Source organism: Callithrix jacchus, chromosome 9, assembly GCF_049354715.1.
Source record: "Callithrix jacchus isolate 240 chromosome 9, calJac240_pri, whole genome shotgun sequence".
Lineage (NCBI taxonomy): Eukaryota > Metazoa > Chordata > Mammalia > Primates > Cebidae > Callithrix > Callithrix jacchus.
Window position 1 is genome coordinate 57,038,625 of NC_133510.1, and position 16,433 is coordinate 57,055,057.

The 16,433-nt window shown below is 38.5% G+C and overlaps 1 protein-coding gene across 7 annotated transcripts in view; it reads right to left on the reverse strand.

Moving 5' to 3' along the window:
- Positions 1-16,433, reverse strand: part of USP15 (ubiquitin specific peptidase 15) — a 159,484-nt gene that overhangs the window by 11,824 nt on the left and 131,227 nt on the right. For 4 of the 7 annotated variants that reach the window (XR_013521793.1, XR_013521792.1, XM_009004139.5 and 1 more), the window contains 9 exons: positions 16,190-16,414; positions 5,854-5,937; positions 5,668-5,762; positions 5,378-5,569; positions 4,256-4,371; positions 3,831-4,103; positions 3,364-3,434; positions 2,859-2,974; positions 1,584-1,733 (listed from right to left, as the gene is read on the reverse strand). Coding sequence is in view for 2 of the 7 variants with exons in the window: in XM_009004139.5 (XP_009002387.1) it covers positions 1,584-1,733; positions 2,859-2,974; positions 3,364-3,434; positions 3,831-4,103; positions 4,256-4,371; positions 5,378-5,569; positions 5,668-5,762; positions 5,854-5,937; positions 16,190-16,414 (1,322 nt within the window). In the remaining 5 variants the exon portion in view is untranslated. Of the gene's footprint in view, positions 1-1,583; positions 1,734-2,858; positions 2,975-3,363; positions 3,435-3,830; positions 4,104-4,255; positions 4,372-5,377; positions 5,570-5,667; positions 5,763-5,853; positions 5,938-16,189; positions 16,415-16,433 lie in introns of those variants that run through there. The other 3 variants (XR_013521795.1, XR_013521794.1, XR_008473807.2) reach the window with 2 other exon arrangements.

Here is a 16,433-nt window from a genome sequence, read left to right on the forward strand (position 1 = left end):
CTTTGTAGATACACCTGCCATTAGCATTTGTCCATTTACTAACTGTATCAAGTAAATTTTGGTGCACAAATACCACAGAATATCAAATAATACCACTGAAAGTTCTCTTTGCAAAATGGGAGAGTACAAGTTCTTGTGCAAAATATTGTGTGACAAAGTCCTTCCTGTTGAATAAGTGATTGAGAATACAATGTTCTCTTTTTGTCATTCTGAATTCACAACTGTTTAGTAAAAGCAGGGGGTAAAAGAAAAAAAAGAATATGAAGATGTATAGACTTTTTAAATATCTTTTTACAGACAAGATTGGGGTGCATTGAAGTTGGTATGGCCATAAATATATCTTTTTACAAATATGATGTCATATAATGGCAACAGGAAAACTGAAGGATGATGCAATAGTGATGATTTATTTCACTACTGTGTTATCCTTCTAAGCAATTCCATTATTCAGTTTTATTTTAGTCTTTTTGAAAACAGCATATTAAGGGCTGAGCGAGGTGGCTAATGACTGTAATTCCAGCACTTTGGAAGGCCAAGGCGGGAGGATCACTTGAGGCCAGGAGTTTGAGACCAGCCTGGTAAATATGGTGAAACACTGTCTGTACTAAAAATATAAGTGGTGGCAGGTGTCTGTAATCCCAGCTACTTGGGAGGCTGAGGCAGGAGAATCACTCGAACCTAGTAGATGAAGGTTGCAGTGAGCTGAGACTGTACCACTGCACTCCAGCCTGGGCAACAGTGTAAGACTCCATCTCAAAAGCCAAACAAACAAAAAACCAAACTGGCATATTTAGGAATAAGTGATGAGTAATCATGAAATAATTCCTAGGATAAACAAAATCACTAAGTACCATAAAGTATCTTAGATTTATAAATGAGACCAATTAACCCATAGATAACGTAATACAGAAGGAGTTTTATTATTTTTTTAAAAGTATATTTTTGGCTGGCTGCGCTGGCTCACGCCTGTAATCCTAGCACTTTGGGAGGCCGAGGTGGGTGGATCACCTGAGGTTAGGAATTCAAGACCAGCCTGGCCATCATGGTGAAACCCCATCTTTAAAAAAAAAAGTATATTTTCTCTTTGGTCTTTGGAAAATCTCTAAAAAAAAATTAAAATTTTGAAACACTGATCCTTATAAATTGTTAGAACTACTCCAAAACAAACTTGAAAGCTGCAATTGGGTCCAATGACATCTGATGTTTACTAAAGGATAATAACTATGGCCGGGCGCAGTGGCTCACACCTGTAATCCCAGAACTTTGGGAGGCTGAGGCGGGCAGATCACAAGGTCAAGAGATTGAGACCATTCTGGCCAACATGGTGAAACCTGTCTCTACTAAAGAAATACAAAAATTAGCTGGGCATGGTGGTGCTCGCCTGTAGTCCCAGCTACTCAGGAGGCTGAGGGAGGAGAATCACTTCAATCTGGGAGGTGGAAGTTGCAGTGAGCCGAGATTGTGCCACTGCACTCTGGCCTGGTGAAAAAGCAAGACTTTGTCTCACAAAAAAAGGATACTAACAAAAAGCATCAGTCTGAAAGAAGAGTTGCCCAATGCTTCTAAGTACAATTAAAACTTACTTGATAGGAAAATCAACTAAAGTATCCAGCTTGTCTCTCATATATCGACTGTAAGAAAATCTCTTGAGATGTACCACAAGTACCGGAGGCAGGGACCACAAATCCAATTTCTTTGTGGCTTGCTGATGTTCTTTACAATTCGGACAATACCTAAGAATAAAAAGAAGCATTTAAAGTTTGATAGAGGTACAAACAACCCCCATTAATGAAAATAATAGACCAGAAATGTTTGGAAAGTTCTACATTTATTCAGTGGGCAATTATCATATGCCTAATATGTACCAGGTTGAAAGCAACTCTTTTTCCTATTTTTATTTTCAACACATTTTCCAAATAGATTTAACCATTATAAATTAATATACAAATACACATTGAAAGAAATAATGAGGACTAGATTATTTCTCTTTTAGTATGTGAAAAAGACATAGATTGCAAATTTGTCCTGGAAGATAGGTATTAGAAAATCTCAAAACTTCTGGGCTCTAATGGAACTCCACCACAAAATGTTTCACTATACTTTTCCTAAAAAGCTTCTCTCAAAATGATTATATAGCTAAAATTTCGTGGAAAAAAAGTAAAACGAATTATTAATAGTATAATGACTATTATGGAAAACACAGTAATGAAATTAAGGCAACACTATAATAGTTTTTAATTAAAAAATTTTTTTTTGCAAATAGGACTTTTAATTTTTTTATTTTATTTTATTTTTTAAAATAAAGATGGGCTTTCACCATGATAACCAGGCTGGTTCTGAACTCCCGACCTCAGGTGATCCACCCACCTCAGCCTCCCAAAGTGCTAGGATTACAGGTGTTTTTTTGAGATGGAGTCTCACTCTGTCGACAGGTTGTGCAGTGGCGCAACCTCGGCTCACTGAAACTCCCACCTCCTGGGTTCAAGCGATTCTCCTGCCTCAGCCTTCTAAGTAGCTGAGATTACAGGCAAATGCCACCACACCCAGCTAATTTTTTTGTAACTTTAGTAGAGACGGGGTTTCACCATGTTGGCCAGGATGGTCTCGATCTCTTGACCTTGTGATCGCCCACCTTGGCCTCCCAGAATGCTGCGATTATAGGCGTGTGCCACTGCGCCCAGCCTGTAGTAGTATTTTTTTAAGACATTCCCATCCCTCTTAAAAGGCTACAACTTACTATATAAAGAAAGCTTTAGTATTTATTATCAAAAGAAATTCAGTAATTACTTTTTCAACTTGATGTGGCACACACCTCAGAATAAATCCTTAAAGAAAACAAAAACAATTTTGTCTCTTACCAGGGATCTTCAGCACCTAGCTTTTCTTTTGTTGTAAAAAGTTCAATGCAATCTTTTAATTTCACAAAGGGTTTTTTAGGAGGTTTATACTCCACACTTTCATGTTTTTCAAAGTCCTAAAGAGAAGTATTTCTTGAGTTAAGAGAACAAATGAAACAAAACTCATTTTAGTGATACCATCTTACTATGAATAATAATGAAAACTCCTAAACTTTCTCAAAAGAATCATAAAGCTTATTTCAGTTGAGATTTATACCATACTTCTAAATAATTCCTTTATACTCCTATCTGGATGACCAAAGCATGTTGAAAACAAACTTTGAATCTTTAAAAAAAAAAGGTATTTTTGCAAAGACTTTCTTTTCTAGTTCATGACCAATTTTTTACTGGCAAAATAAATGTATTTGGTGGAAGCAAAGAATATAACAAAACAGTATGATTATCTCTGGTAATTACATAAAGTAAATCAAGGATAGGTAACATGAATGAGCAAGTGATGACTTACCTCAGCAGCATTTTCATCAAAATATCTTTTTTTCAAATCAGGATCCCAATCCAAAGCAAGAAAAGATCTTTCTAAGGTGGAAAACATATTTTTTCTTTAAAATTTAATACATCTTAGTATTAAAATATATTTTAATGTTAGGATGTATATAAGAATAAATAAATAGCAATCTTTTCTAATTGTACCAGGTGATTAGGGCTAATAGCAGTTTCCAAGCCAATGAAATAATTTAAGAGTTTTAAAAAAGACAGAAAACTTAAGCATAAGTTCAATCTCCTTTTATGAAACATAGACACACATTTTACTCTACTAAGATATTAAGGCCTTTCATATAAAATTTGAGATAGAAAAGTAAATGGCAATTTTCTTTACAGACCTGAATTTCATGGTTTTTAACTAAAAAACAAAAAAAAAAAATTACTTGTTCTGCTTGTTTAATGTTCAAGCCATTTTTCACAAATACTTACCATCTAGCCTAAGCTGCCTATCGTCAAATCTTATATGCCTGGTATCATCTTTGATGTAGTTGATATCAGTATTGCCTAAGTTGTTGAACTGGAATGTAAACAATCGTTTTTTGTGTCCCGTGAGTTGACCTTTGCAAGTGTCCTCAGTACATAATCCATTTTCAGAATCATTATCTCCTCCAACTGAATCTTCAGACTGACTGTTTTCATTCTCTGAGGGAAGTTCTTGATCCTGGCTGGATTCATCATCTGGCTCATCTGTTTCCATTTCACCTAATTTTAGATATTAGAGAGCTTTAAATAAACCCAATGTTATATTTAGGTTTGCAGGTATTTTTTAATTCTTTAATTCCCATTTTCTTAACTTTTTCTCTGAAGCAATTATCTAAGTGAAACATTTTTACAAGTTAACAGAAAAGTCTTACTTGGTGAGCCTTCTTCATGTATGCCATTTGGGCCATTCCCATTAATATTTTGGTCCTTACAGGAGTGTAGGGATCCTTCAGTTTCTTCAGTTTCAGTAGATATTTTGACATATCGGCTTAAATAGAATCAGAAATCAAACAAGTTCAGTACTACAAAGATAAAAACTTAAAAAAAGTTTTCTCTTCCATCAGTAAAACAAAACTTTTTTAATGCTATAACAGTGGTCACTTAGCTGATTCAAGGATGAATTCAAACTTACAGTAACATAAGTGTAACTGACTAGTAATCTGTTTTGCTTGTCTTTATAAAAATAATTAATAGTTGCCTGGTGCGGTGGCTCATGCCTGTAATCCCAGCACTTTGGGAGGCCGAGGCAGGTGGATCCCTAGGTCAAGAGATGGAGACCATCCTGGTCAACATGGTGAAACCCTGTCTCTACTAAAAATACAAAAAAATTAGCTGGGTGTGGTGGCACGTGCCTGTAATCCCAGCTACTCAGGAGGCTGAGGCAGGAGAATTGCCTGAACCCAGGAGGTGGAGGTTGCGGCGAGCCGAGATCACGCCATTGCACTCCAGCCTGGGTAACAAGAGCGAAACTCTGTCCCAAAAAGAAAAAGAAAAAAAATAATAATTAATAGTTACTTTTAGGTTAAATGTCAAATGTTTGTTGCAAATAATTTCTCAACTTATCCTCATTTAGACAGTATATATTATTGCTAAAAACACTTATATTTGTATGTGACCTTTATATATGGGTTATGAAACTATAACAATTAGATATGCAAGAAAGAATACTAAATATATCAATGTTCAAGGATAAAAGAAAGGGATCAAATAACATTTTTGATAACTTTATAATTTAAATCAAGAGTTTTAGGAAAGCAAAAACTAGGCTGCCTTACAATATTAATCATGAACTGGTAGTGTATATAAAGAAATGAAGCATTTGACATTTGTTATTATTTCACAAATAATAAACAAAATTTATTATTAAACAAAATTGAGATAATACAGACTTGTGTAATTATACTCTGATAGTACCTTGTGTATTTATTTTTACCAGCTATTTTATATTTTATTCCCATATTTATTTTGTCAATGTAGAATTGTCTGGTACTTACCACATTCTCAAGAGCAGGAGATTATAAAGTTTGTCTTCAGTATTGTTTCGTGGTACAGCCATAAGAAAAGGTTGACCAAAAAGTGAAGAACCAGTATGGTGGGTATAACTTGAATGTCTGAATTTTTCTCTTAGGCAAACAGGAATAATCACATGCTCTGTATCTTCGGTTCTATTGATGTTAATTTCAAACCTACAAGGACAAAACTGACCATAAACTCTCAAAATTTTATGTTACTTCTTTTGATTTTTTTTTCAAGTAATATTTTGCACAATGAGTTTTATACTTACACATAAATATCATCCCGTTCCATAATACTACTAAGGTTTTCATCCATAGCGAATATTCTGTGAAATCTATGATTGTATATATCAGTAACTATCATCTAGAAAGAAAAGAATTTTCTATTAAACTGGTTTTACAACACTGAGAAACTAAATACCAACTTGTATACTTCAACCCCAGAAACATCTTACCTTATCTGCAGGTATTCCTGACAAAGCAGACAATGCTGTACAAAGATCTAATATGTTTCCAATTTTGGGGACAACCACTTTGTACTAAAAAACAAACAAACAAAATGGTCAAAAATTTATTACTTTGGGAAAAAAAATTCAGTAAATGCGAGTGACCTCATGGTTGCTTCCTCACATTCATTTGGCATTTGGCTCACAGTGTTTGTTTCCAATCTTGCCACCATCCTGGGTCCTAGGTGACAATGTCCACATGAATAATTTGTCCTAGTCTTATCATTCCTTGGCTCCTCAATTCAAAGACCTACACTTGCATTCATTCAACCTTAGTCAACTTATTAGATCCTATCATCACTTGAAACTGCTCCCACTTTTGCTATCTTTTTTTTTTTTTTAAAAGACAGGGTCTTACATTGTTGCCCAGGCCAGAATGCAGTCACATGATCTTGGCTCACTGCAGCCTCAACCTCCCAGGCTCAAGCCATCTTCCCACTTCAGCCTCCCTTGTAGCTAGGACTACAGGTGTGTGCCACCATGACCGGCTAATTTTTATTTTTTAGAGACAAAGTATCACTACGTTGCCCAGAATGGTCTCAAAATCCTGGACTCAAGTGATCCTTCTCCCTCAGTCTCCCAAAGTGCTGGAACTACAGGTATGAGCCACTGCACCTAGCCCCAATTTTACTATCTTAAACTAACGGTTACTGTCTAACCACTACTTCTTACATCTGGAAATTCATTCTTATCTATTCTTGGCTTGCACAGAGATTTCTATTCCTTTTAACTCTGTTTTCTCCCAGTTAACCAGCTACCTACTGTCTTCTTGCCCTTCTATCCAGGCCCAACATACTTTATCACAAGCTTTTAATGTCTTTGTTACTCAATTCTACTCATTCCACTCTTGCTAAACTTTCTCAGAGCTGTTCAGATGTGCTTAAGAAAATTTCCCAATTTTAGATGCTGGTGTGCTACAAATTCACAGTGCCCAATCTCAACTGATCCTTTGACAGTACCCAGAAATAATTCTGCATATCACATATTTACTTCTCTCATTTATCTCAATAACTATTTAAAATCTTCACTGGGCGGGGTGCAGTGGCTCATGCCTGTAATCCCAGCACTTTGGGAGGCCAAGGCAGGTGGACTTAAGCCCAAATGTTTGAGACCAGCCTGGACAACATGGCAAAACTCCATTCCTACAAAAATACAAAAAATTAGCCAGGCATGGTGGCACATGTAGTAGTCCCAACTACTTGGGAGTCTGAGGTGGGAGAATTGTTTGAGCCCAGGAGGTAGAGGTTGCAGTGAGCTGAGATCATACCACTGTACCCTAACTTGGGCGACAGTGCAACACCCTGTCTCAAAAAAAAAAAGTCTTCACCATTCTTTAGGCTTCCTATTTCACTACCGCTCCCTTCATATCAGCAGAATATCTGTTTCACCTCAAAAACTGAAGCTACTGGGTGGGGAACATCTCCAACTTCCTGTTTTCCTACTAATTTATTTGAATCCATATAGGTACTTTTCTGTCTCTTGCAACACATGGAAAGAGAGGTGTCTCTCGTCTTATTTATGGCTAACCTTAGCATTTATGCTCTGAATCTACGCTCTTTTGCTTTCTCTGTGACCTACACCCAGCAATTATTCTTTCTTCCACTTTATGCTGACTCTTGCATAAGCACTGGAATATAAAGTCTCTAAAAAAACAAGAGTCCCTCATTGCTTTCCCTCTAATAATTCCCATCTAATTATCTCCCCCTCTCCTTTATATTACAAATAGCTTTATTAGTGGTATCTATAATACCATAACTTCCTTATCTCCTGTTGACTTCTCAACCATTTTCTGGCTTTGTCTTTACCTCTTTATTTAACCTGTTTCCAAGGTTATCAGTATTGTTGTACAACTTATCCGTTTTTTATTGATCTCTTTGTAATATGACTGCTGACCATTTACTCCTTAAAAAATTCCCTTTCCTGGGGGGAGGACTCAAGATGGCGCTGTGAGAACAACCCACGATTGGAGCTCTCGTTCAGTCCGTGGAAAGGTGAGTCGGAGCTGCATTTCCAGACTGATCTTTGTTGCCCACGGAACCGGGAAATTCCCAAGTGAAGAGCAGACGCGGGATGCCAGGCAGCCGGGGTGGCAGCGGCCGGCCCTGCCCAGCGCTCCCCACAGGGCGCGCTTGTCCGGGTGCCCTGTTGAACCCACAACTGGAGACGTGAGAGGGCTGGACTTGAGACTGGGCGAGACTTGGACAGTGGGCCAGCCCAGGGGATTGCAGGGACAGAGCGTTTGGGGTGGCCCAGTGGGACGAACAAAACTGCGATTTCGAACAATCCCCGTGCAGACGGCCCGAGACGCTCTGTGGGGGAGGGGCGTCCACCATTACCGAGGCAACCCGCCCCAACTGAGATACACGCCCATTGCTGATGCAGCCAGCCGTTGCCGAGGCAACCCGTCCCTACTGAGATTCACGCCCACTGCTGACGCAGCCTGCCGTTGCGGAGGCAACCCGCTACAACAGAGAGACTCCGCCTCAGGGCGTGGCGGAGAACACAGCAGAACAGCAGAGCCTGCACAACTGGGCAAACAACACAACAGCAGGGCGGAGCCTCAGCAGGCAAACAGTGGCTAGTCTGCGTCCTAGCTGGGCAGGACCTCAACGGACATCCAAAAATAAAGCCCAAACCCCTCAACACACAGCATTTGAGAAAAAAAAGGGTTTTTTAAATGAGCTCTGTTGCAGCAGAATCAAACATAGCAGCCTAACAGCCCTGAATGAACAACAGAGCTCATAGCTCAGCAATTGAGCTCCTATAAAGTACAGACTGTCTCCTCAAGCAGCTCCCTGACCCCTCTATATCCAAAAGACTGACATTTGGCAGGCATCATCCTGGGACAAAGATAGCAGAAAAAGAAACGGGTAGCATCCCTCGCTGTGCCACAGCTGCTAGAGGTGCACCCCAGACAAGCAGGGCCTGGAGCGGACCTCAGCAGTCGCACAGCGAAGGGGCTAGACTGGTAGAAGGAAAACCAAGCAACAGAAATACTTCATCATCAACATTCTGGGTTTCCACTCAGAGACCCAATCGAAAAGTCAGCAACTACGCAGACGACAAGCGGATAAATCCACAAAGATGGGAAGAAACCAGTGCAAAAAGGAGGAAAACACCCGAAACCAGAACATCTTGCCTCCTAGAAAGGACCAAAACTGCTCACCAGCAAGGGAACAAAGCTGGACGGAGAATGACTGTGACGAAATGACGGAATTAGACTTCAGAAGGTGGATAATGAGAAACTTTTGTGAGCTAAAAGAACATGCATTAAATCAATGCAAAGAAACTACGAAACTTGAAAAAAGATATGAGGAAATGATAACAAGAATGGATAACTTAGAGAGGAATATGAATGAATTAAAGGAGCTGAAAAACACAATACGAGAACTTCGCGAAGCATGCACAAGTTTCAATAGCCGAATTGACCAAGCAGAAGAAAGAATATCTGAAGTTGAAGACCAACTCAATGAAATAAAACGAGAAACCAAGATTAGAGAAAAAGCGCAAAAAGGAATGAACAAAGTCTCCAAGAAATGTGGGACTATGTGAAAAGACCTAACCCACGTCTAATAGGTGCACCGGAAGGGGATGAAGAGAATGAATCCAAGCTGGAAAATACTCTTCAGGACATTATCCAGGAAAATTTCCCCCACCTAGCAAGACAGGCCAACACTCAAATGCAGGAAATACAGAGAACACCACAAAGATATTCCGCAAGAAGAGCAACCCCAAGGCACATAATCGTCAGATTCAACAAGGTTGAAATAAAGGAGAAAATACTAAGGGCAGCCAGAGAGAAAGGTCGGGTCACCCACAAAGGGAAGCCCATCAGACTCACAGCAGGTCTCTCGGCAGAAACACTACAAGCCAGAAGAGAGTGGGGGCCAATATTCAACATTCTTAAAGAAAAGAACTTTCAACCCAGAATTTCATATCCAGCCAAACTGAGCTTCAGAAGTGAAGGAAAAATAAAATCCTTTGCGAACAAGCAAGTACTCAGAGATTCAGTCACCACCAGGCCTGCTTTACAAGAGCTCCTAAAAGAGGCACTACACATAGAAAGTACCAGACATTCCAAAATCACACTAAATGCTAAAGAGCATCAACATAATGAAGAATCTACAACAACTAACAGGCAAAACAGCCACTTAGCATCAAAATGGCAGTATCAAATTCACACATAACAATATTAACCCTAAATGTAAATGGACTAAATGCACCAATCAAAAGACACAGACTGGCAAACTGGATAAAAATCCAAAACCCATCAGTGTGCTGTATCCAGGAAACCCATCTCACATGCAAGGATACACAAAGGCTCAAAATAAAGGGATGGAGGAAGATTTACCAAGCTAATGGAGAGCAAAAAAAAGCAGGAGTTGCAATTCTCATCTCTGATAAAATAGACTTTAAAGCAACAAAGATCAAAAGAGACAAAGAAGGCCATTACATAATGGTAAAAGGATCGATACAACAAGAAGAGCTAACGATCCTAAACATATATGGACCCAATGCAGGAGCACCCAGATACATAAGGCAAGTTCTTAATGACTTACAAAGAGACTTAGACTCCCATGCAATAATAGTGGGAGACTTTAACACTCCACTGTCAATATTAGACAGATCAACCAAACAGAAAATCAACAAGGATATCCAGGGCTTGAACTCAGACCTGGAGCAAGCAAACCTGATAGACATTTACAGAACTCTCCACCCCAAATCCACAGAATACACATTCTTCTAAGCACCACATCACACCTACTCAAAAATTGACCACATAATTGGAAGTAAAGCACTGCTCAACAAATGCAAAACAACTGAAATCATAACAAACAGCCTCTCAGACCATAGTGCAATCAAGTTAGAACTCAGAATTCAGAAACCGACCCAGAACCGCACAGCTTCATGGAAACTGAACAACTGGCTCTTGAATGTTGACTGGGTAAACAACGAAATGAAGGCAGAAATAAAGAAGTTCTTCGAAACCAATGAGAACGAAGACACAACGTGCCAGAACCTCTGGGACACATTTAAAGCAGTCTCTAGAGGAAAGTATATAGCAATAAGTGCCCATATGAGGAGAATGGAGAGATCCAAAATTGACACCCTATCGTCAAAATTGAAAGAGCTAGAGGAGCAAGATCAAAAAAACTCAAAACCCAGCAGAAGACAAGAAATAACTAAGATCAGAGCTGAACTGAAGGAGATTGAGACACGAAAAACCCTTCAAAAAATCAATAAATCCAAGAGCTGGTTTTTTGAAAAGATCAACAAAATAGACTGACCACTAGCCAGATTGATTAAAAAGAAAAGAGAGAACAACCAAATAGATGCAATAAAAAATGATAAATGGGAAATCACCACAGATTCCACAGAAATTCAAACCATCATCAGAGAATATTACAAACAACTCTATGTGCATAATCTAGTAAACCTGGAAGAAATGGATAAATTCCTGGACTCCTGTGTCCTCCCAAGCCTAAACCAGGAGGAAGCTGAAACTATGAATAGACCAATAACAAGGTCAGAAGTCGAGGCAGCAGTTAAGAGCCTACCACACAAAAAAAGCCCAGGTCCAGACGGGTTCACCGCCGAATTCTACCAGACACACAAGGAGGAGCTGGTACCATTCCTTCTAAAACTATTTCAAACAATCCAAAAAGAGGGAATCCTTCCCAAATCATTTTACGAGACCAACATCATTCTGATACCAAAACCCGGCAGAGACCCAACTAGAAAAGAAAACTTCAGGCCAATATCCATGATGAACATAGATGCAAAAATCTTCAATAAAATATTGGCAAGCCGATTGCAACAGCAAATCAAAAAACTTATTCTTCATGATCAAGTAGGATTCATCCCGGGGATGCAAGGCTGGTTCAACATACCAAGTCTATCAACGTAATTCACCACATAAACAGAACCAAAAACAAAAACCACATGATTATCTCAATTGACGCAGAGAAGGCATTTGACAAAATTCAACAGCCCTTTATGCTAAAAACCCTCAATAAACTCGGTATCGATGGAACGTATCTCAAAGTAATAAAAGCTATTTATGACAAACCAACAGGCAATATCATACTGAATGGGCAAAAACTGGAAGCATTCCCTTTGAAATCCGGCACTAGACAAGGATGCCCTCTTTCACCACTCCTATTCAATATAGTACTGGAAGTTCTAGCCAGAGCAATCAGGCAAGAAAAAGAAATAAAGGGTATTCAATAAGAAAGGTGGAAGCCAAATTGTCTCTATTTGCAGATGACATGATAGTATACCTAGAAGACCCCATTGCCTCAGAACAAAAACTCCTGAAACTGATAAGCAACTTCAGCAAAGTCTCAGGATATAAAATCAATGTGCAAAAATCACAAGCATTCGTCTACACCAATAACAGACTTAAAGAAAGCCAAATCAAGAACAAACTGCCATTTGCAATTGCTACAAAAAGAATAAAATACCTTGGAATAAAACTCACAAGGAACGTAAGGGACCTCTTCAAGGAGAACTACAAACCACTGCTCAACGAAATCAGAGAGGAAACAAACAGATGGAGAAACATTCCATGTTCATGGTTAGGAAGAATTAATATCGTGAAAATGGCTATACTGCCCGAAGTAATTTACAGAATCAATGCTATCCCCACCAAGCTGCCATTGACTTTCTTCACAGAACTGGAAAAAACCACCATGAACTTCATATGGAACCAAAAGAGAGCCCGCATAGCCAAGTCAATTCTAAGCAAAAAGAACACAGCGGGGGCATCACACTACTGGATTTCAAACTATACTACAAGGCTACAGTAATCAAAACAGCATGGTACTGGTACCAAAACAGAGATATAGACCAATGGAACAAAACAGAGGCACTGGAGGCAACACAACATATATACAACTATACAATCTTTGATAAACCTGACAAAAAAAAGCAATGGGGAAAGGATTCCCTGTTTAACAAATGGTGTTGGGAAAACTGGCTAGCCATGTGCAGAAAGCAGAAACTGGACCCCTTCCTGACACCTTACACTAAAAGTAACTCCAGATGGATTAAAGACTTAAACATAAGACCTGGCACGATAAAAACCCTAGAAGGAAATCTAGGCAAAACTATCCAGGACATAGGAGTAGGCAAGGACTTCATGAACAAAACACCAAAAGCATTGGCAACAAAAGCCAAAATAGAGAAATGGGACCTAATCAAACTCCACAGCTTCTGCACGGCAAAAGAAACAGTCACTAGAGTGGATTGGCAACCAACAGAATGGGAAAAAATTTTTGCAGTTTACCCATCTGACAAAGGGCTGATATGATATCCAGAATTTACAAAGAACTCAAACAGATTTACAGGAAAAAAACAAACAAGCCCATTCTAAAGTGGGCAAAGGATATGAACAGATACTTTACGAAAGAAGACATATATGAGGCCAACAATCATATGAAAAAATGCTCATCGTCACTGGTCATCAGAGAGATGCAAATCAAAACCATATTGAGATACCATCTCACGCCAGTTAGAATGGCTATCATTAAAAAATCTGGAGACAACAGATGTTGGAGAGGATGTGGAGAAAAAGGAACACTTTTACACTGTTGGTGGGAGTGTAAATTAGTTCAACCATTGTGGAAGACAGTGTGGCGATTCCTCAAGGCCTTAGAAATAGAAATTCCATTTGACCCAGCAATCCCATTACTGGGTATATATCCAAAAGACTATAAATCGTTCTACTATAAGGACACATGTACACGAATGTTCATTGCAGCACTGTTTACAATAGCAAAGACCTGGAATCAACCCAAATGCCCATTGATAATAGATTGGAAAAATGTGGCACATATACACCATGGAATATTATGCAGCAATCAGAAATGATGAGTTTGTGTCGTTTGTAGGGACATGGATGAATCTGGAGAACATCATCCTCAGCAAACTGACACAAGGACAGAAAATGAAACACCGCATATTCTCACTCATAGGTGGGTGATGAAAAATGAGAACACATGGACACAGAAAGGGGAGTACTAAACACTGGGGTCTACTGGGGGGAAAAGGGGAGGGCCAGTGGGAGGGGGAGGTGAGGAGGGATAGCCTGGGGAGAAATGCCAAATGTGGGTGAAGGGGAGAAGAAAAGCAAAGCACACTGCCATGTGTGTACCTACGCAACTGTCTTGCATGCTCTGCTCATGTACCCTAAAACCTAAAATCCAATTAAAAAAAAAAAAATTCCCTTTCCTTATAACACGACTACTTCTTAATTATTTTCTATTGTTATTGATCATATTCTCCTTTTGAAGCTCTACTATAGTGTTCTTGAGAGTTTTGTCTTTAGCCCTCTTCTCAATTTTATATGCTCTCTTTGGACAAGGTGACAGAATCTCCTGATGTGCTTTGGCCAGTCCTGGATTAGCCTGCTATCCTAGTATAATTATTAATCACAGTCCCTTCTCTTTTCAAAAGAGTTCTTGCTTAGGTGATAAATCACAAGGTCACCTTAGCTTTAAGTGATCTCATCTTTCTAAAATACTGACTATCATTTTCATAGAGCTCATTGCCCAATTTGTATCTAAAGCAGTCTTTCTCCTTTGGTCTAGATAAACAAATTCAATGCCTACTGGATATCTCTACCTAAATGTTCCTCATGCATCTGTAAGTTAACATGTCCAATGCTAAACACAGGTTTAGGTCATGTTAGGCCATCATGCTCAATACTAAAATAGATTCCTTCTTCAACTTGTTCTTCCTGTATATCCCACTAAAACAGCACTACTGTCTCCTATTTCCCAGTCAAGTAAACTTGGCATCATTTTTGAATAAACTTATACATTTTCACTTCTCACATTCAACTGGTTCTTCAAACTGCCATCCTGACACGAATCTTCAGAGTTCAAGCGTTTGTCATTTGTCTGTCATGTGATCACTAAAAGCTTCTTACCTGGTCTTAGTACTAAGCTTTTCTAACTAATCTCTATGCCAGCCAGAATCATCTTTCTCAAACACAATTCAGGCCATATAATATCTATACTTAATAGTCTTTAATGGCTTCCCTAGTTTTTAGGATGAAGTTCAAAATTCTTATACTGGCATTAAAGTTCTTTGCGATTTAGCTCCTGCTTGCTGTATTAACTACCTGTAGGTTACAGAAGTGGGCCATGTCCTCTTTTGCCATAAGCTCTTTGTACATGCCATTCTCTTGTGCATTAATATCTACAAGTCACAAGAGTTGGAAATACAAACGTTTACAAGGTCCCTTCAAAGAACTTGTAGTCTAGGGAGAAAAGATAAAAGTAAACCAAGGGTATAATAAAATTTGTTAAGTGTTAGAATTTAGGGAAAGAGAAGGTAGAAAAAGAAATTACTTTCATTGGGATGGGTCAAGCATCAGAAGAGAACTAATTAATAAATAAGGGAGAAAATACAGTATTTTGCCCACAAAATATAAATAATCCAGTTACAACACTAGGTAATAAAATCAGGCAGACAATTTGACAGTAAGACTTACCACAGGACTTTTGCACAGAATAAACAATATGTGATATTTCAAAGTATTAAAAATTAGAGAACATTATTGAACTAAATATTTTTAGTCTAACTAAATTTCCATTTCCTTTTAAGTTCTTAAAATGCCTAAAACTACAGGTATCTAAATGTACTATTGTCACATTATAATTTAAAATGTAAAGTATATTACAATTTAAAATGTAAAGGCCCGGTGGCTCACGCCTGTAATCCCAGCACTTTGGGAGGCCGAGGCGGGTGGATCACAAGGTCAAGAGATGGAGACCATCCTGGTCAACATGGTGAAACCCTGTCTCTACTAAAAATACAAAAAATTAGCTGGGCATGGTGGCACGTGCCTGTAATCCCAGCTACTCAGGAGGCTGAGGCAGGAGAACTGCCTGAACCCAGGAGGTGGAGGTTGTGGTGAGCTGAGATTGCGCCATTGCACTCCAGCCTGGGTAACAGGAGCGAAACTCCATCTCAAAAAAAAAAAAAAAAATTATGTTCATCTTCATAAGCTAATATTCATCCCAATATTATAAAAATAAACCTCTCACTTTTCTTTGATGAGAAAAAAGCCTTTTGAAAATTTTTTATATGATATACATTACTCTTTCAAGATTGTAAAAAGTTACACTAATTTCCAAAGTATTCAGCTTATAAAATCTCTTACACAAATAAGCATTATTGATTGGGCTTGAGAATTCAACACTTAATTTTTATAATAAGTACTCAACACTAATTTTTTATAAAAGCAACAAATGCAAAGAAAATAACCATGATTTACCTGCATAGGTTTGGTAAGCGGATCCATTCTAACTAAGTAAACTTCCAAGGTACGTTCTTTTTTCATGGGCAATGGAAGGGTCAAGTAACAAAAAGGATCAAATGTTACTGAAATCTTAGCACACTCAGGACAAACTAAAGTTGATTTGAAAAGGCCATGAAATATATCTACTATGATAGAATCATTTCGTTTTAAATGGTTTTCCCAGGCTTCTTCAGCAACCACCTACGAGGATAATAGACAC